Source organism: Haemaphysalis longicornis, unplaced genomic scaffold (genome assembly GCF_048455015.1).
Source record: "Haemaphysalis longicornis isolate Haplotype H1 unplaced genomic scaffold, Haemaphysalis longicornis Haplotype H1 scaffold_1, whole genome shotgun sequence".
Classification (NCBI taxonomy): Eukaryota; Metazoa; Arthropoda; class Arachnida; order Ixodida; family Ixodidae; genus Haemaphysalis; species Haemaphysalis longicornis.
The window spans coordinates 457,991,829-458,019,337 of record NW_027526203.1 but is presented as its reverse complement, the minus strand read 5'-3'; the positions used below and the strand labels follow the sequence as shown (position 1 = coordinate 458,019,337).

The following is a 27,509-nucleotide window of genomic DNA, read 5'->3' as shown; positions in this document are numbered from 1 at the left end:
CACATGGCAATGACGTAACACACAACACGAGAGAACAATGCAGACAGCATCGTCGCCTTTTTAACGCGTAGCTACAGAAAACTTATGTTACCCTACAGTGGCCGCTTCTTCCTAGAGTTCCAGCGATAGCCGCTGCCAAAATTACTGAGTATTGATAACGAATGCATCCACACAATAGGCCACAATAGGTTTTACTACATCGATGCAACGAGTATGATAGCGCTCGCTCCACACATGTTCACTTAAACGCATTGATTAGCAGTGCTGGCGGCATATCCTCCTACAGCCACGTTGCAAACGGCTCTGTCCACGACAAATCGCAACAGATTCAACATGCAAACGCAAGTCTTTGTTTTGCTAGACGTCTTAGATCTCCTACCGTACTTACATGATCAGGCGGGATATCAGCGTGGAAATCATTGCATATACCGGAAGAGTTCTCTCCGACGGTAAGCAAAAATATAAGCTTACCGCACTGGTTCACCTACATCAAATAAAAAAGAGGGGTCCGATGTTTGAACACAGAGTGGAACGAGCTACGTCAGAAAAACGAACCGCCAGCCCGCGACGGCACGAGCCAGGCCGGAGGCGACGCGCCACTTTCAAGCAGGAGTGCCGCTATTGGCGGAGCAGCACCTCGTGCGGCTCCCTATTGGACGCCCAGCGGGGCTTTTCTCCAGTGGCGGCGCGCCAGCTGGTCACATGACATAGCACTAGTGTTCTTTTTTTTTCCCCGTTCTGAGGTCGCGCAGGCGTACTAGGTCTTACGTGGCGACCTTTCAACTCGCGTATTATTCGTTCCCGTTTGGAGACGTGGTAGTGTTTTCGTGCAGTCCACGCAGTTTTTAAGTGTGCAGTCTGGGCTCCTGCAGCCAAGGATTGGATACTTAATATGTGCAATGGCCTACAAGCACCGCGAGGAGATTGTGGGCAAACGGTTTCTGTGTGTGAGCAGTGCGGGCAAAGGCAAACTTTCGAAGCCATCCGATTTGGATTGGAGGGCTGGAATAATCCGTGCAGCATCGCATAAGGATCCTAAACACCCAGAACTTTCTGTGAGTATTAAGAATCCCTATTACTGCAGATGTTCTGCAAATGTGTTTTGGGAGAACTTCTAATGACGGGCGGTAGCGTTGTGGTGCAGAAATCTGAAGTTTCGAGGACGTTTTTTTTTTTACCTCTGAGCACCTCGGCGCGAGCGCTAAAAATATTTTTTTCGCTTCAGCATTATTGGTAAACGTAAGGTTTCCGAAAGCCTAAATAGAACAAACTCGCTACAATGTTATCAGACCCAGCGCCTCTTCGGTTCCGAATGTGCCGTGTGTTGTCAAATTATGGCCTGGCATAACAATGATTAAGCGTGCATTCTGTGCAAAGTGTTCACCGATTTGCCCGTTAATTTAGCTTGATATGCTGCACCGTTAGCGTTGCTGCAGTCGCAGAATACTCGGCCGAATTGCAGCAGCGTTTGCGGTGAGCGTTCGCGATGTGTTTACGTTTTCAGAAATGGCGGCAAAATGCTCCGGGAGCTAGTGCAGCGCAGTTTCCTTTTCGCATTTTTGGTTTCGCGCAGTGCGCTAGCTAGCTCCTGGTTCGAAGCGTGCTTTATTTCTGCTGCGGATGTTTGTGCCTGCTGATGCTGAACGCGGGCAGATGAGCACCAATGGGAGAGCGATGTTCGAGTACCGACCGATGTTGAGCTGTGATGTTGCTTGAGCGGGTACGAAGCTGCTGCCACTGGAAAGTAGCTTGGTGGTGGCCGTTTGAGTAATGAGTTGCTCGCTCGCGCTGGACCAGTGTGCCGGCTTTTTGCATTTGTTCGCACCGAACGAAGCACTGCACTGGCGCTATGGGCCGAAACTGCGGCTTGGCGGGCAACTGAGCCACCTGTAGGGGGGCGTGCTGCACTGCGCGCGCGCACCAGGGTCTGCTTTAGCGACCTCTGAACTTCGTTCCATTTGCACACTTCTATCACTGCGTGTACGGTCGTTTGTTGTTGTTTCATTTATTGTTTGGTTGCTGGAAGCGGCATTATCCTGTATGCGTCGCCGGCTGCATTTATAACGGTTTGGAAACTCCACTTTCCAGGGCCAAAGTTTCCCCAGTTCGAAAACTTGCCCCACTGCGAGACCGTGTAGATGCGGTCCATTAGCGGCCGCTAATTTGTCCGTTGCTGCGCTGGCTAGCAGTAGCCGATCGACGGGGACCCGGTGGGTGTGCGTGTGTGGAAACTTCTGGAATGGGGTCAGCTGCTCCGTTGTAGGCCGAGGAGCGCTTGTATCCCAGGTGGGCGCGCGCAGAGATTTCCCGTTCGCCGTCAGCGGGAAACGCGTGTTATGCCTTGGTAACAGCACCGCCGTGACTGGTCGTTTGTGTTTAAAGCTCTCTCGGACGTGGTCTTCTTGCCGATGTGCTGGACTGCTGAATTAAGTACAGTTCTTCCACCTGGTTATTACGCTAGTCCTGCTCAAGAAGCATTTATGCCCGATCGTGTGTTCGGTCGACTAGCGTTTCTTGCTCCCCCTCCAGCCACACTGACGAAGCACACCTCGACGGTATGAGCGGAGCTGCGCGGTGTACGGACTGCGTAAAAGAGGCGCTCCTACAATGCACATTCCGAGCGCTAGGCATTTCGCACCCAGAGGAATGTGCGCAGGCGCGTCCCCTCGCCCGTGTATCAACACAGGGCGCTGACCGGCCCGCGCTCCCCACCTGATTCCGCTGCCACGTTACCCGCCAATTCCGTGAAAATAGACGTCAGGTTTCATGTCGGGGTCTTCTTGTTTTGTATAATAGTGACGTACGCACAAGTGGCCTCAAATTGGTTAAGGTCAGCGAAATTTCTTGGACCTCTTGGAGGGGGGGGGTTGACGTGCACTGCGCGAATTCAGATGTGTGGGAGGTTGAAATCGCCCCTATTATGTGTGGACCCGCCACTACCATGCTTGGAGATATACCGTTGATTTTAACACTAAATGTTGCATTGAGTCACCTTATTGCAGGGAAGCTTAATGGCTACGTATGGTAGAACTATTTTTAATTCACGAGTCCATGAAACTATTTTCTTTGTTAACCTTGTATTGCATGCGTGCCTCGTGTGACTGCACACCTGAGCATGCAACACCCACCTTGTCTGCACACACTGTCAATTAAAATCTCTTTTTACTCAATTATAGCACGGTAGATGACACCACCAAGAGGGATTTATCAGGAAACTGACTTTCAATACTATTCATATTAACATCTTTAAATGGATGAGTGTCACCTGTGGGTGTAGTTAACTATGCGTCAACGTATTTCACTCATTTTCCAAAAGAAAATGGGGGTTTTATATGTAGAAACTACACCTGGACTCTGAAGCACACTCTAGTGGAAGGGCTATCTAAGTTTAATGTAGACCACCTGGGGATCTTTAACGTGTGTCAAAATCACCGCATGTGGGCATTCCCCTCTACCAGAATTAAATGTGCATTGTGTGTGAGTGAGTGCATGCGTAAATGTAGTTACGATTCACATGCCATACTGACTGTACATTAATCACGTAGCTTTTTCTTGCATGACTGTAGTTTACCTCTGTCTGCAGGCTAATTTAAACAGTTAACGCGTGCAGTCTTCACTTGTGGTGAAAAAAACTTGGGTCCTTCTGAAGCGCTTGCCCTGGAAGAAAGCTCCTGTTTCACTTTTTTTTTTTTTTTTTTTCACTTGACAAATGTCGCATGTGCTTTAGAAGCCTGGTACAGTGGACCTCACACATCAGAATATTCTTAGCAAGCTGAAGGTCCAAGCACACCAGTTTGCTAAAGTTTGCGACTGGCCTTAACCTTTTTGGTCGATTTATTCTGTGTGTGTGTGGTCAAACTGTTAACCTAGAACTGTCTGGTGCACTACTTCGGTATTTTCAGTGCTGCTCTTCGTGTGTTTGCCAGTGTGCTTTTCAAATGCTGACCGAAATATTGGGACGTCTTAAATGCACACAGCAGGCAAGCAAGATTGGAAACAAGATGAATGGGAATAATGCCGGCAACTAAGCAAAATTTGTCAAGCCATAGTAACGCAATGTTGTAGGCATTGTGAAGACCTTGTCTGTTGTGGAGAAAGATGTGTAATTTATCTAGATATAAGTGTACTCGCCTACATAGATAAAGGGTGCCTCGTGTATTAGAAAAGTGACTGGTTGCCTCTTGTGATGGTGAGGAGGATCGCATGTGCATTCTCAATTGTGATTGAGGCGACATAATTTATAGATTGCTGATTAAATATAGTAAATTGGTTTTGACTAAAAAATAGTGGGGCATCCAAGGAAGCACCTAATTCAATAGTATTGACAAACATTCTACATATATGAAGGATTTTTAATCCTATTTAATGTTAGCTTGTTTTGTCTTTGCTCAGGTTATAATTATTCTAAATGTGAAAGAAATCCATGACACTCCAAACCTAAATGTCGGTCTTATTTAGGTGGGATGCCAGCCGACTTGAAAAACATGCCGGAAAGTTTAATTTAAAATGCACTGATCAGAAACATGTTTTGAGAAGTGGTTAATTTAGCATTTATGCAGCCTTCTAGAAATTAGCTAGCTGTGTAGCTTTAAAAGCATCTGTCCTTCATTGGCTTTGACGAGTTGGGTGTTGACAGGCTGCAAGGAGGTCAGCCTATGCCTTCAATGGCAGGAGACGTGTCATGCAGCAGTAAGCTATACAGTGGAATCTCGATAAATGGAAATTGCTTAAATGAAATTGCCGCTTAAACGGAACAGTAGCCTGTAAGTTGGTTGGTTTTGTATTCAGATAACAAAAAAAAACTTCCAGTAATCGGAACTAAAATTTCCTCATCATCATGTAAATGGAACCAAAAATGGAATTTCTGTCAGACCCATTGCCATGAGCATCAGCTTTTTCCGTTTCCGGCTGTTTTGCACAGCATTCACAATAAACTTTGTGAATGCTGTGCTTTAGCTTTTTGTAGTTTCTTTCTTCCTGAAGAACTACCAGCCACATGCACCTTCTAGTGCTTGGAGTTCCATGAAATGGTATTAGAAAAATGTATGCACATAAATTTGCACTTTTGCACATCTCTTTCAGTAAACGGAACTCGTGTTAAATGAAACTAATTTTTTCGTTCCATTGAAGTTCTGTTTATAAAGAGTTAACTGTAGTTACAAGGGGCCCTGAAGACGAAATACAGGTTTTGTTCACTAACTAGACTGCTTTGTCCCAACAACAGTGATACAAATTTTATCACATACTTTAAGCAAATAATTCGGGAAAATGGCTGAAGCAGTGGTGACCCCCCGGCAATTTTCTGGCCATTTCACTATGGCATCACAGAATTTTGTTTGTGCAATTGCCCACCTAAGCCATTGCCAAGAAACTTAACGGGCAATTGTAGTGGGGCCTCTAGTTGCTTTTGATGGCATCACTTGATTGCTAACGTGCGGTTAACACGCTGATAACTGTTTTTAGTGCTGGCCCATATTACAGCACGCAAAAACGCCCGTGTGCAAGAGATATCGGCGCATGTTAAAGATCTCCAGGTGGTCACAATTAATCCAGAGCCCTCCACCACCACGGCACGCCTCATTGCCTGCGCTGCGTCTACACGTTAAACCTAACAATCAATCGAATCATGTTACGTCAGTGAGTGCAAAATTTGAAATTTTTTTCAATATTTCTTGTTCTTTTTTTTTTGTAAAAAAGATCTTTCGCGGTGTGAATGGAGCTAAGTGAGTTACCAGAGACCAGCTTTTTCTTTTTTTTTTTTTTTTTTCTTAATTGAAAAAAGTTGCATTTTGTCTTCATGGCCTTTCATATCCAGCATAGGGCTGGATATGGATTGCACAATAGTTTCAGCGGTATTAGTTGCTGTTGTGACTGCCTGAAAGTAGGAAAAGATATAACAAGCCACCGTGCTGTCTTGGCACAGTTGCTTTCTTGTGGAAAGACCTCTGGCAATGCATGCAGTTAGGTAAAGCCAACTTCCATAGCAGCTTGCGGGTACTGAAGTCTCATATATACCCAATGCTTGATATTTTCATTTGATGCACCTAAGGTTTCAGCCATGCTGTTACGGTAGGATTTTACAGTTCAAAAAAAAAATTAGCTTGAGGTGTAGCGAAATTGAATACATTTCGGCACTGCTGGGATACCAGACCCACGTGTAGGGTAGTTTGCAGAACACTCAAGTGAATGACTTCAAGAAAACGACATGCAATGCCGTTTACAAATGGTACTCTAAGGACGCAAAAAATGTGGAAGGGAAGTGCTGGTAGTAGAATATGGAACAGGCCTCTATGTAGGGAAGACATTTCGGTTTCCATGTTGTTTCCACCTTTGTGAAATTCATTTTCGGACAAAGTTTGGGCACCTAGCACAGGATCCAAACCCGATTTGTTTTTTGTTTTGGAATATTTGGCCTACACCAAATATTTTAAATTAACAGGAATTATTCTAAACATATTCAAATATTCTCACACTCCTAAAACAAAAATGCGAACCTGTGAAATAACAAATATTCAGAAAGATGGAGACATGGTTTCCTCAATGTGCATCCCTTTTAGCACCTGTAAGTCTACCTGTGCCATATCCTTATTGTATTGCTTTGAATGCACTTGCAGTTTTTTTTTTTTTTTTGAGACATGGCGGCGCATAATATACTTTGTCATAGTCCAAACATGTTTTGGATTATCCAGGTAGTGACGTCGAGTGATATGTTTGCCGTAACATTTTCTTTTCTAGTGTATTGTGTGAAGCAGAAGGATGTGTTTTCGGTGTTCCATATTACCTGTAAAGGTTTTTTTCTACAGTTGAGTGCAAGCACTGTATTTTGATGTTGGAAAAACAAAAATAAGGGTTGTGCACAGCAGGGGCAGATCGAGGGAAACGTTTGCGAGTATTTTTCTTCATATAGCTATGCCATTTCAAATTCTTTAGCCCATCTGGTGTGCAGTTTCAGCGGTGAAAAATTTTTCCATGTTTTAGCACAAATGCCAGCATCAATCTCCCCCTAGGGAAACTGGAGGAGAAAGGAAATCATGAAGGTGTTATTACTTGTAAAGTGGCTCTAGGGTCCTGCTTGCCTTCGAGCCTGTCATCTACGCGAGACCGCCGAGCGTTCATTTCTTGTAGGCGACGGTCGGAAACGGTCGCATTCAGGGTTCCCAGGTTTTCTTTAGCTGAGGTGTTCGCTGTTCTTTTACGAAAAGCCTCTGTGCACTCATTTTCTGCCCCTGGCGTTTCCATCCGCTGGCCAGCCAACAAGCGTGCGTTCGAGTGCGCGTGTTCTCCTGCCGCTGTCGGTGCACGCTGTCGCAGCATGTGTAGTCGGCTTCGTCGTCTTCGGCGGCACCGAGGGGCCGCATTGGTGGCGTCTTCGTTACTGCTGAAGCGGTGATTCTCTAGTGGTCTGGCGACTTCGGCGGCGGTTTTCGGTGGCATCCGCAGGCGGGCAGCGTTCAGCTGAGTGGGGCTGGCAGCGCGCGGCCGGGGGCATTGAACCGCGTGCGATCGATTCGGGGCCGTGCGAGGGCGCCGCTTCCTCGCTGGTGGCCGAGGCCCAGCTGCCGGCTTCGTAACGAGCCTCGGTTTCTTCCCGAGGCTTTGCCCTTGCCGTTTACCAGCTGGGCAGACTCGTCGCGCCCTCACCTTGCGGGCCGAGGGCCCACTCCCAGCTGCGGGGCGCCATCTTTGCGTTTCCGTCCTCGGTTTTTGGCCTGCCCTTAGTTACGTAGTACGTAGTGAACTGGCCCCAGACCTACTTTCGCTCAGTCGGCATGGGGCTCTTAGCCACGGCCTTGAAGGTTATCGCGGGTATTTCGGGGGAATAGAATGACATTTTCCCTCCCGTTCGTTTCGCGCCCTGTTCACTGAATTGGGGATACGCGGTGCGGGTGAATGTGCGAACCCCGTCAATCTACGGGCATCGGGAAATGAAATGCCGGTGTTTGGAACCAACCGGCGCAGCCAAGAAACTGTTGCCAGGCAGCGCTGTTCTGTCTCAGAAGCCTCGCAGCGCACAAAGGGGAATAATCCCGCGCGAGCAAGAAAACTCGCTGCCAGGCAGCACCCAGATAGTCGTCGTGCGTGGCGCTGCAGGTCGGGAGCGTTCGAAGCGTTCCCCTCTGTTTTAACGCTGCCACTCGCGTTGACCTGTGTGAAACAACTTGCAGTTGAGACCTAACCTTGAAGATTGGCGTCGCGGGTGTATCAAGCTCGGAGATAAGAGTTGGCACAGCGCCAACCAAGGGTGAGGTCAGCGGAGGAGGAATAGTGTGCCGTTTTGAAGTGGGCTGGCAAATGCGACGTAACTATAGACGAACAAGATAATAGTTAGATAAGCGACTGCGGCGGGAATGAAAGTACGCTCACGCGAAATCCCATTTCGTGGAGCGACCTTCCTGCTCCTTGGCCAAGTTGCCCCCTTGCGTCATTCACCAACACAGTCCAGTGAAGGGTCCCTGCTCGGTATTTGTGCGGGTGACGATCATAAGACAAATTCCGCCGGTCTTCTAAGGCGCCTTCCTTGTTCGGTGCACCAGTGCGCCCTTCAGTTCTCTGAAAAAAAAAAAAAGGGGGGGGGGGGGGGGCTGTTTTTATGCGTCGCAGTACCACGGCAGTCGAGGCAGAGCAGAGCCCCTTTGGAAGCGTGGATCCACGCATGCGTGTGTAGGTGCATGTTATTGCATGATTCCTCCCGCTGTCTCGACCTCCGGCACACTGTCTGCCCGCGCGGCATTTCGCGCACACTGCACCGCGTCCCGATGGTCGTCCTTGGCGTGGACACGCGCCGGCGGGCTGCATCTGGCCCAGCGCGGCCCTCCCTCTCCGTCGTGAGCCTGCCTCAGCAAGTGCGGTGGTGCCACTGCACGATAGGGGATAGGGCGGCCTAATCACTGCCCCGGGCGTGCAAGGACGGCGGGAACACGTGGTCGCCCGGGAGGAGCTCGCGTCAGGTCAACGGTCGCGCAGGCTGTCACCTGCCGACGCTGCGCGCGCGCTTCTTCCTGGTCGGCCCCCTTCCTTCTCCGCATCTCCTCTGCTCTTTGTCTCATTTCCCACTGGCGTACGCAGGTGGGTGTTGCACGAAGCGAGAACGCAGCCTGTCGCTAAATGACCACTGTCGAGAATTATATTTCTATCGTAAGCTGCATGCCCACCTTACGCTGCCTGGATGTCTGTTCTCACTACCGGACATTTTGAAATGATTTAAAACCATCTCACCAAGTGTGGTTTCGGAGGCGGCTTTTTCACCGGTCTAAGTTGGCGGGTTAGTAGCGGCTCAAATTGTCAAATCGCAATGGCGGTCACTGCGCTCCACGCTAGCGTCGTCTTGCGATGACGAATCCTCCTGCGGAAGCGCGACCATGCTGTGCAGCGTCATCCGCTCTTCCCACGCACGAGGTCGCGTGACTGATTTCGAAGTAGCGCACGCCAGTGCCTTTCTTTTTTTCCCTTCTGGTCTTCCTCCCTCATATCCCGACGGCGGTGTAAATCGACTGTGGGGAATCAAGAGTCGTGTATAGAAATAGGGGTGCCAGTGGCATCGTCGTATGCAAACATGAGGATCGTGTTGCATTGGATTAGTGCGGGTAGGAATGCGCGGTGAAAAAAAAAAAAAAAAAATGTCCGTGGACGGGGACAAATCATTTTTACCGGGGAATGATCGTTGCTTGGGTGTAGTAAAACTTGCAATTGATTTGTGCGAGCCTAAAACTGAACTCGCAAGCAACAGACAACCGGCCCAGCGGGCGTTCTCAGCATAGGCCTCCTGCGCTGCCCAGGGGGCGCTGCGCAAGCGGCTTCCGGGCAGTACTTCCGGGTAGTACAAAGCTGCGCGGGTCCCATAGGATCCCGTGTTGACAGAAGCAAACTGAGCTCGACGCTCCCGATTATTTTGCGACGTGGTCACCAGTTCATCCCCGACGCGTCCGATTTATTTCAGCGATCAACTTGGCATTAGGGGGAGAAGCTTTGCAGCGCTTAACACGTTTACAGCGCCGACGAAAGTGCCGGGACCGTGACGGCGTCTGCTACTCGCAGGTTCACCGATCGATGGTCGTACGAAGTAAAATTTTAAGTGGAATTTCTAGTTTAAACTAATACTCTAGGTGTGAGAGACTTCTCAAAAACAGCCAAGAAGAGTGACGCAATCGGTGATGATCGCGCTTTAAAAAGCCAGCGAGTCCGGCGGACCGCAGGCTCGCCTGCTGCGGTGCGCCGCTCTTTTGCGTACCTGCACACTTTGCGCGCACTTTCATTAAACAGTGCTCGTTTGCGTCGCCGTTACGAATACACGGTGCAGCGTTAGCTTGCCGTTTTGTTGCGTGTCTCAGTGACAAATTGCCGCGACCGTCAGAAGCGTGAAATCTGTTTTGCGATTCCGAAATTATAGTGGCCGTAAAACAAAGTGGTCGGGCGAACTAAGAGGCCGCTCGCTTTCCTTGTTTGCTCTCGCTTTACTTAATTACGCTCTTGCAGTATACATTCCCAGTTCGCACTTAATAGCCTAGAATGAGCGTCAGCAACGGCCGAGTTCCATGCAGCCGACACGGCGGAGGGCTGGACGGCAAATCGGAAGGGGGGGGGGGAGGAGGAGGAGGAGGGGGGCTTTGAATGCAAAAAGAAAAAAATTCAGCGAATTTCTAATAATATTTGACAATAATCTGCCGAAGTGTGAAGATGGGGGTGCAATTCAACTGGAGGACGCCAATTCTCTGTTCTTACCTCGCTGTCTAACTCCATTTGAAGTCAAAACTGGGGTGTCGGCGTTTAGATTCGACGACCCCTGCACTAGGAAACCAACACAGTCAGTGATGATCGTATGTAAATATTCGGGGCCCCGCGCCGTGTATGAGGCTGTGTTATGTTATGCTGTGTTATGTGGTGTTATAGAAGTACACATCTCTGCAGGCAGCGGGCGTGTGATTTGGTGCATGTTTTGCATCCTTTAATAGCGCTTAATTTGTTTATTTGGCGCTATTGCCCCACCTACTCGATGGTATACATGTACCCTCCCGTTCGTAAATCGTGCGGCGTAAAACGTTACGCAAGAATCATTTAGTTTGCGAAAATACGAAACAAAATTTCCACTCGTTTCAAAGGCGGTGCCAGGCCAGCAGTGTCAGCTGAGTCGGCTGCGCAATTCTTGCGTTCGCTTGCATGCTCCCGCTGAAGCAACCTTTTGCAGTTACCTCAGGATATAGGATGAGCAGCGTTCCTTGTTTATGCTACTCGTGAACTTTCCTTTGTCGACCGCACGCAAGAAGAAAAAACTGTAACTGTCGTGAAACAGTTAAACCACCCGACCTGGCGATACTGTCCCACGCTGCGACCATCGCGAAAGCTCGCTAAAAGAAAGCCGACAAATAGGCTTCTTTTAGCGGATATTATTTTGTTTAGCCTCTGCAACTACTTTAAGGGCTATTTCATACAATATGCAGTCATTTAAACTCGCCACAAAGCGCCACAACCAACTTTCACTCTGGCTTGTAATTGAAAACACATGGAGGGCGGCGGGGGTCGTCTGCTTTTGTACTACCCAGAGGCGTTGGCCGCTAGGGGCGCTGCATGTCACCAAAACTTCGTACGCGAGTTCGACAGAAGAGGCTGGACGATTCAGTGGAGGATGTCCTGTGTCGTGTGTGTGTGCATGAGGAGGAAACGATGGAACATGTGGTCCTCCAGTGTGATCAGCTTGGACCAGACCGCAAGGGCGTGGGGAGCGATGGCAACACTCCTCTGCATGTTGCTCTTGGGTTTGAGGAGGGTGGCTCAGTGGACATGCGCGCTGTGGCGCGGACAAAGAGCCGCCTTGAAATGTGGAAGAGGGCGACCCTTGGCGCACAGTAGTATGGGTCGTAGTGTGGTGTAGGACTAGGACGGTGGGTTCGGGTTCTTCGGCCACTGGGCCTTCACGGGCCCTGAGCTCTTGTATATAGAGTGCGTGCGTAGTGTTAATTTTTTTTTTTTTTTTTATGTTTGTTTGTTTTTTGGTTAGGGTCGAGACCTCTCACCCGCCCGCTGCAAAGGGTACAACCGCAATATCATCATCATCATCATCAACTCCAGCGCAGGAGGCCTATGCCCGGGAGGCCTTCGCGACAGCGGGATGCGTCGGAAGAATGATGCACGTCCACTGGCTCGTGGTGTGTGCGGCCGGAGGAGCGGCGGCCTGGCCTCCTTGGCGAGCAGCGCGCCCTTTCGCTGTGACCCACTTGGAGGGCTTTCAAAGCCGGGCGCTGCTCGGACGGGGCCTTTCTTGGCGTTCCTTTCGCGGCCTGCCCCGCTGGACCCGTTTGCCTCTCCCCCCTCCTCCCCGAACGCCATGTTGCCCGCGGGCTCGTGGCGAGGGTGTTTTCTTGCCTCGCACTTTTGCAGGGGGAGGCAGCCTTGTGAGGCGCCGGAGTCGAGCGGCGCACTTAAATTACCTCTTCTGAGTGGAACCCCGCCAGGGGGACCCGGTTCGACGGTCCCTGCAGAGCCTGGCCCAATTTCCCCTCGTGCGGACACTGTTTCTGGCTGCACGTGCGCCGCGCTATGCAGGCAACCGGAACACGTGTATGCCACACGCGCTGCGGCGAAGTGGCACGGAAGCGGCTGATGGCGACCCGCTTTTGTGTCGTTTCACGGGTGGCCGCTGTGCTTTCTCGCTTATCCGCGCGCCGAGCGTTCTCGTTGCGCTGGCGTTCGGTACTAGGCGCATCTTTGACTGCGGCGGCTTCTGTAGTGCTGTAGCTTCGCTGGTGCCTTCTCTGGGCATTGTTCCTAGCCGGGTGGGCGGGGTTTGAGCGTTTGATATGGGCGTGTGATTTGAGGAGCGCTTCATCATCTCCACCGAGGCCCATCAAGGCTCACTGATCGCCACCACCTCCCTCCCCATCCCCAACTACGGCCATGTGGCCTTCCCCATCTCAGTAAACATTACTCTATTCAATTTCGTGACTATTGTCCCGCGTCGTGTTTGTTACTTTTTGTAGTGTGGGTAAACAAACCACTGCGGGGAAATAAATGGCGAGCGCGTGGGTGAAGAAATGCAGAATCGAAACCTCAACAAGCCTCACATGCACGCGACAAGACGTCCCTCTCAGCAGCATGGCTGTGCCGTGCTGAAAGCATTGCAGAGGCGCGGTCGGTTTACAGAGCTTGGCAGCCACTGCATTGTGGTGAACCGACTCTATTAGCGAAAACTTTCAATTGTTTAGTTTCGAGTCCAGTGGAGGGAACGTAGCTATCGGTTATTCGTGACCGTCGTAGCTGGCGGGGAGGGGTGGGCTTAACCGGAAAGTTTTAAATCACACATGTGGCGTGGCTGTGCTGGAAGCACCTCTGCGAAGCCAGCAGCCGCCAAAGCAGAGAAAGGCTGTACTGGCCAGAGAAGAGGCCCCAAGTGCGTCTCCAACAACCGGCGAAACATTCCATTAAGAGACTGTTTCAGGGCGATTTCTATCCAACTGCGTTCTTGTACGCTCTTGTTACTATTTAGCCATACATGTGCAGCTCATTTCTCTCTTGCAAGATAAAGTTCTTTTAGATTTCTGCCAGTCGGTTGATGAAGATACAGCGGGTGCCAAGAAAGTGTGCCTTCTGGCGATTTGTGCTGTCAACCGCTTTAGAAGAAGTTTCAGAAAACAAAAAAAAAAAACATTGCAAAAGGTTCTGTAAAGATAACACAAATGGCAGCATCACCCGAAGCGCGTTTTCACATTGACGATAGTCGCCACGAAAATGGGCAGTGATGGAGGACTTGTGCTTGAAAAATGCGCGATTTTTTTGTGTGTACCCAAAATTACAAAGTATTTCGCGCTTCGTGTATGCCTCGGTGGTTAAAACGGGCTTGAACATTTTTAGCAGCACTTCTAATCGCTCCCGCAGCTTCCAAACATCTTTCGCTGAAACGGGCGACGTTACTTCGACGCAACGGTGTTCGATGAATCGACGTCCGACGAAACTGTGTTAGATGAACTGTCGCTCACCCGCTTATCGCGGTCTCCGAGCCACGGCTAGCTGCACGTGTTTTCTGTCGTGAGACGTACCAGCGAGATGTCCAGCCTTGCGATAGGATTCGTGTGTCATCTCCTTTAGTGTCATGGTGCTGTGGTGAATCCCAACGGGCTGTGGTGAATCCCGAGTAGTGGTCTTATTATGATGGTGTAGATGAGGGCCTCAAAATACTAATTTATTTCCGGAAAGACAGAGGCCGTAAAATGAAACTTCGTTGTGATTAAAACCCGAAGTACCCATTAATTAGATCCCTTCAGCAATTCAAACGACATGAAGCAGAAAGAAATTCTTGAATACATTTATATATGCATACCCCAAATTTGTCGCCAAGAGATAATATAAGTGGAATCGATAACGTCAACCGCAAACGCTCAATTGGGTCCTCCTTCAAAAGCAGTTGTCTAGCTGCCGAGAAGTGGCGACAGATCTACTGATATTTTTCTCTTTTTGGTGGGCATGTGTTCCCCCGCTTTACCAGGTGTCCACGAACAACGGACAGTAGTGAATTAGTGGAGGACCTTCCGTAGCTCCTTCGGTTTCTGTGGACAAACCCTGTTTTGTTGCTCTTTAAATATTTCAAATAATTAAAGCTGGCGTTTCTCTCTATCGTTTTTTTTTTTTTTTTTGGGGGGGGGGGAGGCCGGGAGGGTGTGAAAGAATGTGACTAACCGAACCGAACTTCCTGGAAGCCCACCACACCGACAGAGCCTGTGTATTTTGTTTGTTTGCACGTGCATTGGGTGTAGAGGAGAATTTCAGCAGTGGCTTTGACTTGATAACGCGGCCGCTTGGGAGGAGGTCTGCTGGCTGTCGGCGTGATGAGCAAAGCTGACGGCGAACATCGTCGCGTGGTCGATTGGACTAATAATCCAGTGCCTTTCGCCGCTGGCTGCCGCTCCCGTGTGCGCGTGCAAACAGGCAACGCATTGTATCCAAGCACAGACAATGCCTACCGCCTGCGTTAGCGCTGCAACGTGTTCGAGAAATTTTGCTGGCTCAGCTCGGGTCTGATACCTTTATTTTACATTTCGCCCTTCTCAGAAAGACGCCTTAGCAAGCTTCACCGATCTCGTTTTGTCCTTTACAATGCGGGACATCACAGGCGATAGAGCGGGAAAGTGCCACGGGGTGCGGCGATACTCGTTCTTGCGGTTTTGACATTGTCTGCCGTCCGTTGCTTAACAGCCTCAGCCGCTCACGTATTTGCGTTCTCGGCATCCAGAACAACTCGTTTTCACACTCTAGTGTCCCTTTGGCCCAACTGTTGCTGAGCATGTTCCCAAGCTTGCTGGCAGGCGCGTCCGTCACCCTCCGTGGAAACGCGGGCCGAGGCTTCGCTTATACCGCGTACGTACGGAGTGGTCCATTCTTGAATGCATGGGTGTCATGCAATTTGTACAAAGTTAATGTGAGAGCGTGTAGGAGCTCCCGCATGTGCACCAGGGACTAGCCACGAAGATTTCATTGTTGCTTTACAGGAGCCGTTTCGACAAGTACCGAATCTCGGTGAAGTGCGGACATTGTGCTTGGAGGTGTGGGATACGGCAGCGGGACGTTCCTGAACAGTATACAGAGAGAGAGAGAGAGAGAGAGAGAGAGAGAGAGAGAGAGAGAGAGAGAGAGAGAGAGAGAGAGAGAGAGAGAGAGAGAGACGGCGTGTGTGTAAATCTACGTGGCTAAGGCGTTGTGCTGCTGAGCCCTAGGACGCGGGTTCGATCCCGGCAGCGGTGCTTTTCTGGTGCAGGCGAAGAACGAAAACGACTGCGTAAACCCCAGGTGGTCAAAATCAATCCGCAGCTCTCCACTACGGCGCGTTGAACCCGCACCCAAACTTTGCATTTAAATCTCGGGCAAGTGCCGGAGACTCGGTGGCATCGGCTACTTCTCTAATTTTTTCCAACGAAAAATGGCACACTCGAGCACGTACACAGCGTGTTCGGGCGGGTCCGAACTGTCTGTCGTCGCTTTCCTTGTGACGACGCCGTTTCCGCGTGCCCCGTTCGCTGCGTCGGAATGGCGCGCTTCCGCCTCCAGCTTGCGTAACAGCGCGGGAGGTGTTCACGCTGCGCGCAAATGGTGTTCTTGGTAAACAAACGCGACTGCAGTGCCGCTGCTGTATTGTTTGCAAACAGCGCTGCTGCACGGCGGCCCGACGATGGCCTGTGGGGCCGGCCTGGTTCCATCACGTGCCTCACCGGTGCACCGGGAGCGCCAAGTTACTCCTGGCAGGAGCCGCGGGTCGTTGACTCTGGGGTTCCCCCTGAGACGCTATTCTGGGTTCGGGCTCGCGCTTGTCGGGGCCACTTTGGGATCCGCTTCCCCGCAGCGCATCCCGCCTCCATCCGACTGGCTCAGTGTGCTGCGGGGGCTGCCAACGCGTCGCCTCGCTGATCCAGTCCACTGCTCGCTTGTCGCCTCGGTGCACCACTCCGCAGGGGCGGACTAATCGGCGAACCCCCAGCGAAAGTGGAAAATGTGACGGGAATGTGGCCGGTGCAGTCTTTAGAATGATTACCGGGGAGGAATTCAGGGGCAAATTCCTGCCAGGAAATTTTGCATACGTGCTGCCCTGCACTATGGGGCGCATCCGGTGCGTGAAACGCCAATTTAAAGTTGCCCTTCCTTGAGTAGCGAGCTTTCCATATTCGTAAAAAAAATATGGCATTTCTTCTTCTTACTTGCAGTACCGCAACCTCCAACGGATTTCTCGGATTTTGCAGCGGCCGAGAAATGTTTACAATAGCGCAGCAGTGAACAATAAATTATGGATCTTTGTCTGTGCACTGACCAAGGAACGTCGCAGTAATAGAGCAGTTACAATTAACCCTTTTCCACGTCTGTGTTTCCGGCAGAAATATTGAATTTTCGAGTTCCCAAAAATCCTTCAGTGACTGTTTCCGAAACTAGGTAAGCTTGCCCAGAACCACGTGACATGGGACACCTTCCATAGTTTGTGGGTGTTTCACCTCCTTCGCTAAAGCGACCAACCTTCGTTAATCAGATGTCGAACGTCCGCTTCTTGACACGTTCTGGCTACCCGCCAAACGATGTGAATGCGCTTCTAACCGCGTTCAGCACCGTGACCTTGCGTGTTACTCGTCGAGCTCAGCTGGAGGCTTAATTAGGCGGATTATGACTGAGCAAAAGTAGTCTTCGGGGTAGATGCACTCGCTGCGGGTGAGTCTCCCTTGGGGCTTTCCATGATCACTAGTTCGTTACTTTTCTTTTTTTCCGCCACGTGGGCTAGCCTGTAATTGCATCTTGCCCCCCCCCACCCCCACCTTCCGAATTCGCAAGTCGTCAATCCTTGCATGTGTGCTGTAAATTTAGCTTTTTTTTTTCATGTAGTGGTGGTACCTTGTCAGCGTATACGGTTCATGGCATTGATTCGCTTCCGTGCACTACATGAGCAACCATCGGAGGAATCGCTTCTGAATGTGCTATACCTTTGTTAAGAATTTATTTTTTTTTCTTCACGTGGCTTTGGCAGTCTGAGCCACCACGACGATAAGCCGTTTTGCAATGCCGCTGAAAAAAAAAAAAAAAAAACGCGAACAACGACATGATTATTGTTAAACTTTTTAATTTTGCTTTTGTTTTTACGTTTACCTCATTATTGTGTAATATCTCTCTGGTCACATGGCTAGCGCCAGTACCTTGTCATAAGCTGCGTTTACAACTTTCTAGCGCATCGCATCCATGTAAACGGTGCTAATGCGCAAGGAGAGCACGTCACATTAATGCGCCAGACAGGGGTTGATTAATGCCTGTGCTACACGGCAACTTTGAACGCTCACTTGAAAATGCACCTTATGTATTTGCAATGGTGCACAAGGTAGACAGTAAGTTCGAAGGCCTTCGAAAGGCCTTTGAAACGGCCGCGTAGCACATGTAGTAGACGCGTAAGTCGATGTAAAATCGAGCGCATCGAAGTGGGAATTATATCGACAACAACCGTAAAGGGCTGACACATGTCCGGCGCGCGACGCGTTCCCCCGCGCGTAACACAGCTTTGCATTGCCCAATCACATGCACGCGTAAAAGCGACGTACTCGCGCAACGACGTAAACCGGCGTAAACGCGTAAGGAACCGGCGTACTACGGCGTACGCCAAATGCATTGCTACGCGCTTGTTACGCCCAAGTCAGAGCCTGCCAGACATCGGCGCAAACTTTCGGGCGCCCGGTGTTGACGTAGACCTCTGGCGGTGATGTTATATGGTGGTCAGGTCGCACAACAAGACAGCAAATTGATAAATAAGCTAACTTTACTGTTAACTATGCGACAAAACGAAGTAATTTGTAAAATACGGAGAGCTAACAACCCTACAAAAGACGCGAAGCAACGAGCAACTATGGGAGCCAGGCAGTTCACGCCAAATGTAGCGGAGGGTTTTGTGCCTACCAAGTATGCATACTAATCCCTAACGTTTTTTTAATGTCCCCAGAACTGTTTTAGTTGTTCCTGTATTAAATATACGTACTTTTGTAAGAATAGGCATTATTTGTTTTATTTGAGTTAAAATGTAGTTTTAACTGGTCGCCACAAAACTGAATCCGGGGTAGTCGGTGCACTGCGCGGCGCATTGGTTTACGCGCGCGTTGCGGCGATATGTGGTTACTCGCCCTCTCCGACGTCGTTGGTCGGCGTAAAGGCAGCGGCGTATGTCGCCGCAGGCGTACGTCGTTGTGCGAGTACGTCGATTTTACGCGTGTATGTGGTTGGGCCTGGGGTGATGCGCTTGGAAATGTGATGCGCTGTCTCATCCTGTCGGATTCTTGTAAACGCGGCTGTACAGCTGAATTCCAATTTCCAAGTCGATTTCACATTGAATAATTTAATGGAGGCGGGAAATGAGAACGGCTGTGCATCGAGATTTGGGCGCACGTTAAAGATCCGCAGGTTCCCCGCCCCACCTGGAAAAAGAAAGAACGCTGTACGTCGCATTCGTCCACTGTTTGGGGAATTGAGGCGAGCGGGATTTCTTTTTCCTCGCTGTCCTCCGTCCCTGGCTTAATCGGCGTTAATGCGCGCCTCGGGTGTTTCGCCTGCTGGTGCATCTTTCTCGGCCACGGTTCGCTGCTCCGAGCGCAGGCGTGCGTGAAAGTGACGTCCGTGTTTCAGGCCAGGAACTCTGTTTCCTCGCCCACGGCCCTTGCCGTTTCCGGTCGCTTTAGCCGCAGGGCACCGCAGGTCTTTGGGGGCACATGCCGTCGCGTCCCTTTCACGCGCGCGACGACTCTTTCTGTCGAGAGAAGTTCGCTCACGTCTCAGCATCCTTACAGGCATAGCTGTCGGGATTCGCTTGTTGACCTTTTCTTGTGTTTCCTATTCTGATTGGGCGTCTTCCAAATGAGTTGGGCCTTCCTTGGGAAGTCCCTGGAATGAGCGTCGCCGTTGTTGCGCTGTAGGAGAACTGCTATCTCGGAGGCATGCATTTCTGTGCTCTGTTTGTCAGGCTCTTCTCGTAACGGCGGGCCCCACCGAGCACTGCTTATGGTAAAAAAAAAAAATCCAAAGAGTAAAAAGGTCCAAAGAGTCAAGAGATCCAATAATCACGTGACAGCAGAGTAAAGCGATCGAACGAGCCGAAAGGTGCAATGTGGGTCAAGAAGTCCAAAGAGTAAGAAGATCCACCGGGTCAAAATGTCCAATAATTCTGAAACCGTGTCAGAAGGTTCAAAGAATTACGGGAACCTTCGGAGCAGTGGCTAGATATACAAGTTATAGACTACGTCATTTTATCGCATTTTTAGTGTTGTTTTGGCCCTCATATCTGAACTTTCACTTGTAACTGCAGAAGTTATATGCACTTGGTGCTCCGAATTAAGCCGTGGCTAATATGGACGTTGTATACAACACCATTCATCAGACTTGTTTTGATTTTTATTACTTTCATATTGTTCTATTTTGTCGTTATTCTGTCATTGGATACTATTACATTCGAATGATTTTCTAGTTATTCTTTGGGTGATCATGAGGTTTAGCGCGCCGACGCTTCACAGGCGATGAGGCGCGCCGTAGGGGAGGGCTCCCCCGGAATAATTTTGACTATCTGGGGATCTTAAACGTGCGCAGAAATCTCGAACACGTGGGCGTTCTCACTTTTCACACCCAGGAGAAAAGCAGCCGCCGCAGCCAGGAGTCGAACCCGCGTCCTTGGGCTCAGCAGCACAACCCCTTAGATTTTTTAGTTATTGCTTGGTTATTATCAATATAAGTGGCGTCTTTATCATTGTTTAATGGAAGAAATGTGGGGAGCCATCGAATCAAGTTTAGCTGGGGTAGTTTGTGTTTTCTTCGTTTACTATTGTGTACACATGCAGAAACAAAAGAAAAAAAAAACATTGGATTCGTGGTCTGTTTTAGTCAAATACTCTTATTCTGTATGGTTCAAAAATGACCTTACAGGATGGGCACACAATGCTCTACTAGTCTGGCTGCCATCGTCGGTTCAATAAATATTTCTCTATCTCAATCTCTTATTGCGCCACAAGGAGCTCGAACGAAGCAGCTCTGTCCAGGTAGTTATTATATATGTCCTGGTATAGATCGGCGCAGTTGCCGCGGCATAAGATGAAAAAGGGGCCATTTCTTCCTGCAGTTTCGCGTTCTTCGTGTGAACTCCGGTGGAAGGTAGCGAGGCCACTTCCATGGGGTCCCTCAAAAGCGCCTGAATACTGTTCTGGTATGAGTACTGGGAAACTTGCAAGAATTGAAAGAACTCAGCCAAAGTTTGGTGAAAATTGCTCATCGGGCTGTGAAGGCCGTTAAGCCAGTCTTCCACCACGCTCGTAGCGCAAGGGTCTTGTGCACCGAACTGTCCCCAGATGCCTTTCACATTTGGAATGGAGAGCCAAAACCCGTCCACGTAGTTGGCGAACTGTTGCAGCCGCGCGTTATCAAGTGGGGCAAGTGGCGGTCTTTGTGTGATGAGATCTTCCGCCAATTCCAACCGGGATTCATCTGGCACGAACGCGAGGTGACGCACCGTCCTAAACCATTCCTGCACCAGCAGGTTGTTCTTGCGCGGGCTCCGCAGACGTTTAGTGTTAAGCGCCTTCGCAAGGTGAAAAGCGCAACCACGAGCCTGAAAAAAAAAAAAAAAAAAAAAAAAAAAAAAACACGACGTCATGCTGATATTTGTAACTGCCCGGTGCTGCGGCCCATGTATATTCTCCAAAATAGTTGCTTTGTAAGCACTAATTTCGCTCATATATTGATGCGTTAGGCCCATTCAAAGATCCTGAAAAAGATTGAGATGTCGTATGTGCGTGCGTGAGTGTATGCGTGTCTGTGCATGTGTGGGCGTTTCACACACGCAGCTCATGTGATGAGTAAGCTGTCAGTTCAAAGCACCCGAAAAAGCCACCCGCCATCCGAATAGCGCGTAGTTCCCCGGCATCGGCCTTTGCTAATGCATTTCTTGATGGCAGTAGCTCATGTAGTCTATCGCTTCGCTAAAACGACGGGTCCGCAATGTCAACGTGCGCGCGCGCGTTTTGAAAAGAGTTACGCTTAAGTGGGTGACAGCGTCATATATTTTTCTCACCTAGTTTCGTTGTCGTGGCTGCAGTAGTTTATAAGCAGATTAAGTCCGAAAAATCACGGCAACGTCTCGTGTCACGTTCAAAATACTCGCACCAACACGGTCTTTGCGCCGCGCGTGGGAGCAGCCGGCTGCGGTGATGAGGCGCAGGGGCAACTTTTGTCGTTCCTAAGTTGTATACAACCTAAGAACGACAACGGAAGTTGGTATAAAACCTGACCTATCCTGGTGTATATCCAAGTATAGGGCACATATACCAGTTCTACGGAAGTGTACCGCAACACCTCACGTTTATCCTTGTGTCGCAGTATTCGTAATCGCAAGTAGTATTTCCTTGGGTAAGTTATTCAGTTCTTGGATCTCTTGTGTTCTGTTGATTTAAAAAAAAAATCCTAACTTGTGATATGGGCCCCTCTAAAAGGTTGCCTAATTAATTATAGTCCCCAAACCTAATTACAGTGGAATCTCGTTAAACCGTACCCGCATGAGCCGTAGTTTTTTATATCAATTAAGCCGAATCCCCGACTCGGTTTCCCTTTAACCTAATGCATTCGGATAAACCGTAGTGCCTGTTAGTACGTACTTTCTTCACGTCCCCGTCAGGTACGGCTTAACGAGGTTTTATTGCAATCTTCCAGTACGTAACACAGAATCCGCATTTCTTCATCCCTGTAAAGTAAAAAATTCAATCTCCGCCTAAAATGTCCGACAACGCAGGCCCACCCCATCATTTGTGTTGTTTAAGCGTTATGTTAGTTATTTTACGCATGAAAGGTGTTATCAGAAATATTTATTCAAAGAGAAACGCAGAGTTACTGGTATCATTCTTTGAACAGAAAAATAATGCAGGGGAAACAACTTATGCGCACACACAACTTGTATATGTATATATTGTGACGTTGCCAAGAAATGTGCAAGGCTTTTTCATTAAGCAAACTTTTTTTTGGAGTGAACCTGTGCTCCGCAGCAATCAAGATGTAAACACAAGCGGTGAAGAAGCGCCCTTCAGAGCGATATGCACAGGCGAGCATTTACTTCTCACCGCTATTCTTCCCCGAACCATCACATTAGATCGAGAACATTGATCAACGAAGAGAAGTCTAGGCTAGTGACTACAGCGGTACACCCTCTCCCCATTCAACAAGGTTTCCCGGCGCGGCACACGACAAAAACAGCAAACCCCGCCTCAGCTCGAAAAAGCTGATAGCCCGGCCCGGCCAAACGCTGGTACAAAAAATGTTCTTGGCAATATATACACAACTTGTATACACAGACGCGATTTCAACTGTTCGATATTACACGGCGACTAGAAGCTTCTCTTCACGGGTGAGGGCGAGCTCTCAGCCTGTCCGGGTCCGAACGAACCCCCGGGCCCTTCATGGCGCGTCTTGGGTTTCGGGCTTCTCGGAGAGCTTGGTCTGCTCTTGGTTCTTTTACTTCGCCGTCGGGCTTGAGCTGATTTGCTACAGCTCTCGACTCGGAACCGCCGAGCACCCCCGCGGGGCTGCCCGGCGTGGAGGAAGCGTGCGCTGCCCGGGGCGAAAGCGAGTGCCGCTACGGCAGAACCGCTGCAAGCTCGTGCTGCATTTAACGGCCCCCTGGCCGCACCCTTGAAGGAAAGGTCGCGCGTGAGCGGCACTTCTCGGACGTGGTTTGGCGGGGGGGAGAAGGGAGGTCAGGGCCTGTTTTCCGCCATCTTGGCAGCAGTCGCTGGCGCGCTTGATTCGCCGCGGCCGGATGCAACTCCACGGCAGCCGGTGTTGCCTCTCCGGAGTGTCCTATTGTGCATTGTTCTCGCTGCCCGGACCTCGCCCCGTGCGGTGTACGAGCCGCGCTACGGTTTCCGTGTGGGCCCACGTCCGCTACGGTGGCGCGAAACTCGATGCCCCCGGTGACATCGCGGATTCGTCCGCGACACACCAGATATCACTTTTATGAAGCCGCTGCTGTAGCGGTTCGATCGCGCCCAGCTGTTCGCCGAGCTCCGACCTTCGATGCTCGCACATGTGGGGGCTTCCACGCACGCCTGCTGCGGAGACACGTCTAGGAAGTGCGTGGCGCTCATTGTTTGCGCTTCGCGTCTCGAACGCATGCAGCTCTGTAACTCATCCTTTGTACACATGTATACTCTACATTTCGGAGGCGAAGAAAGAAAAAAAGCATTCTTTATGCAAACAAAAGAAAGAAGTTTGAAGTGCGTTTTTTTTTTATTTCGAATGGCATTTAATGCCTGCGAGTTTGCGCGGAAACGCCTCTGTGACCTCTACAGATCCATGTTGTATTTCACTTTTTTTTCAAAACCAGAGATGGTGGTTGTTGTAAGCTAGCCCATTTGTGAAACGTGTTAAGCCACTGTGTATTTCATTTTTTTTAGTAGCAGCTTGTGTGTGTAAGCTGGAGCTGTCAGCACCAGCATCCGATGAAGGACTCTCCCGTGAATTTTCCAGCGTACCTGGGTGATTTCACGAGAAATCGGACAGGCGTGTACGGTCCGCATCTTTAATTCCGACGAATCTTTTATATACAGTTCCCTGTGCACAGGGCAAAACATGTGAAGTTATTTTGTGGGGAAGAAAAAAAAATTCCCTTTCTTAAAAAAATTGCCAAAGCTGGCCCGAGTCACTGGCGCGTTGAGCGGCTCGCCATTTCTCGCCCTACATTGCGGTCATAAGCATCTTACAAACCGCTTGGGTATGTCACTGCAATACTGCTAAGAAAGCCATATTTGGCGCTATGTAGCTGCAAAACAACAAAAATAGTGCAACATGTTTTAATGTAGGAGATAAAAGAGCAACCTTGGCTTTAATTTGTGAAAGTTTGAAAAAAAATCGAAGATGGCCTTTTTTTTAATTGGCTTTCAAAATATACCAATATGCTTTACCTTGTTGCAGCACAGGTCTTTTTTCATATGGAAGCGTCTTAACCACAACACTAAAATTGGCACGAAGATTGAACAAGAACAGAAGAATAAATAAAGGAATACTTGTGACAAGGAAACATGCCCTCCGTTGCCAACTAACGTGGGCGAACTCATTAACCGCGATAGTTTGAACCAAAATGCATTGCACGCTTCAAGCTGACTTGGGACCATTTCGTCCGTCTTTCCACTTGGTACCTTATCGGGACCAAATTGTCCGGTACCATTTTGTCCTGTACCATATTGTCTGGATCCCTTAAAAAATTCAAAACCCTTCGTCTAAGGACAGTGATGGTTGAAACGCGAAGCTTTCTTCCGCCGTAAACCAACTCGAATGAAAGTCCAATCTGGTGAGGGATTCGTTGGTTGTCGTCTGAGTTTGGTCTTTGATGATTTAAAGTGCTGACTGTGTGTGGGAGCTGTGTAAGTTGGCTTTCCTGCAGGGCGTTTTGGGCGTAACTATTTGGGTTTCGTACTTTGGAGACTCTGGCTTTCGACCGGAGAAAGCTTCGCGTTCACCTATCTCACTTCACCCACGATCATCATTGTCGGTGAAAGTTGGCTTTCCTGCAGTGCGTTTTCCCGTACGGTCGCCATCAGTGAGGCAAGGAAAGCTTCGCTTTAAAAAACGACCTAATGACTACTCTCTGATTTTTCACACACGTCAGTCCATCTAGGACGCTTCCGAGCGCACGTCATTTTGACGAGCGCGCGTCGAGGCGGCGGTGGCCTGACCCAGAAGCGCGCTCCGCCGCACGGCCTGTACGTCGAGCAGTAGAGAAGGTACACGGGGTTCGTTTCTCGTCGCGTTAAATATGCATGCTGCGCGCTGAGCTTTTGTCAACGAACACGAGTGAACCATTTGTGACATGTGGTTTTCATGCTAATTCTAACCTCTCACTGTTGCACGTCATCGGCGGCATTTTCATAATATGTACGGTATATTTCAGTAAAAAAGTGAGGGTACAACGATTGGGTATTGCGTGGATATTGCTGGCGGAGGTAGAACGATATGTATACCAGTTCATCCTGGCGACAGCGGCGTATTCTGCGTTCAGTGGCGGTCAGGAAAGAGCCATCCGTGTTGGGCTGGGCGTCTCCGAAAGCTAGCCGCTGTGCGCGCGCGCCTGTTCGCCCCCGAGTGGGCGGCTGGCATTGTTCGTCGGCGGCCCGTAACGCTTGGCGCAGGGTCGCCCCGGGCTGACCCCGATACGGCGCTGCCGCTCGCTCGCCGGCAACGCGTCGCGTAGTACGTGACCCTGCCCTGCTGCTCGCCGGTTGCCGCTCGCTTTTCTAGCGTGCACGTGAGCGTACCTCCCTGCCGCAAGTCTTCCTTGCGCGTACGTCAAGGGGACGTCGCAAAGGGCGCTGTTGCGTTTCAAAAGCTTCCTTGCGGACCACTCTCGGTAGAAGCTTGCCTGCTTCGAATATCTTTCCAGCAGTCCAGAGAGATCTTCATTCTGCGTTGCCCGCCGTAGTTTCATACTAACACATACTAGAGGGCAATCTGGCGCCACTCTAAGTAAGCCGCGGTTTAGCGAGCGTTAATTCATGTACCGGGCAGGCACGTTCCACTTGTCCTTGGCATGGTTCATGAACAGGCTGAAAAGTTGCCTCTGGCTGCAATGAGCAACTATATTACTGTAAAAGGTTATTCAAACTTGTTTTGGTATTAGAAAATTGAAGTTCCAAAAAGATTTATTTGTCAGTGATATTTAGAAGCTTCATGCAAGATGACCAAGAAAAAAAATGTCACTCTTTTTTTTGTTGTTGACTTTGGTTTGGAGACAAAACAGAAGCCATATGGCTAGCTAAGCCAAGTAGGCTAGGGACGTCGCTAGCTGCAATGGCGCCGCCATGGCGGCTCGCGGTTGCAGCGACAATATCCCTCTAGTATATATTAGTATGAAACTCTATGTTGCCCGCTACTAGTCGCGTTTGACGTGGCTAGTCTACTCTGTAGTCTACTAGGTAGGTCGAAAATCCTCGATGGCCATGGCTGACCACGCATAGTGAAGGCTTCGTGACCTTAGAAGCGTGTACTGAGGTAAGCATGAGTCATTTGAGCACGCTAATTGCACAAGTAGCAATTGTGCGAGAAGAGAGGCGCGCCCTTCTAGCAAGCGGGTGTGTGCTGTTCCAGCAAATGTTGAAAAGGTGGCGCCAGCGTCACTGAATGAAGGCTTTTAGAGTATCGGCACTCTTTTCTCTCATTGTTATGTGCCGCCGGGATTTTCATTGGTCGGTCGGCACCACGTGATGTTTGTTTACATATGTGCGCAGCCATTTTGTTTTTGGGTGCCTCTCCCCTCTCTCTCTCTCGGCTTCGCGGACGCTATAGCGGCCGGTCGCACTCTGCCCGTCACAACCGCCGGCGGTTTCATTCGGAGAGATGGCAACACTGCAAGCCAGAAACAAAATGGCCCCCAGACGCTAGGTGGCGCCACTCTACGTAGCCGCACTTAAAATAAAACAAGCGGGTGGTGTGTTCGAATTCCATCGGTCCACTGCGATGGAGTCCGAAACGTCTGCGTCACCAGCGGTGTGAAACGTTGTTACCCGCGCTGAAGTGCGGCGAAGGGAGACAAACGAGTGGCCAACGGAAGCCGAGAGGGCGCGAAAGGAGCGAAGATGGCGCTAAGAAGGAAGCGGAAGCAAGGCGTAATGCTTCTGCCCCTCTCGGATTCGGGGAACATGGCGGCGCACGTAATTGTGGCCTATCCGTACTATCCTAGGCAACTAACTGGGCACGAATGCTTTCGCATTCATTACGCCATAAGGAGTGTTCAGGTGTTCTCCAAATTTTTCTAAAAATAAACTCGCATAAACTGAAGCCAGGCAAAACTGCCGCAACGAAGCCCTGAAAACAGCTGGGAGCACTTTCAGTTTAAAACCGAAAATTCCCCGCTGAGGAGGAGGACGAAGAAAACACGTTCATTGGAACCGCTGGAAAAAAAGCAAATAAGAAACATCTTTATTTTGGCAGCTTTGACCGGGTTCTTGCTCACCAGAGCGATTCTCGGGGCCTGTCGTTCGCTGCTGGATGAC

General features: G+C 49.8%; 2 protein-coding genes across 8 annotated transcripts in view; one reads left to right on the top strand and one right to left on the bottom strand.

The window, feature by feature from the left end:
• Reepa (Receptor expression enhancing protein A) overlaps positions 1-616 on the bottom strand; it is a 56,905-nt gene extending 56,289 nt beyond the window's left edge. Inside the window, exon 1 of the mRNA XM_077687914.1 lies at positions 389-616. Within this exon, the coding sequence (XP_077544040.1) occupies positions 389-420 (32 nt within the window). The 5' untranslated portion in view covers positions 421-616. The remainder of the gene's footprint in view (positions 1-388) is intronic.
• A 147-nt stretch (positions 617-763) lies between these two features.
• The window catches only part of LOC144156100 (uncharacterized), a 248,100-nt gene continuing 221,354 nt past the window's right edge, over positions 764-27,509 (top strand). For all 7 annotated transcript variants that reach the window (XM_077687902.1, XM_077687901.1, XM_077687900.1 and 4 more), the window contains exon 1: positions 764-1,055. In XM_077687902.1, coding sequence (XP_077544028.1) covers positions 900-1,055 — 156 coding nt within the window. In that variant the 5' untranslated portion in view covers positions 764-899. The remainder of the gene's footprint in view (positions 1,056-27,509) is intronic.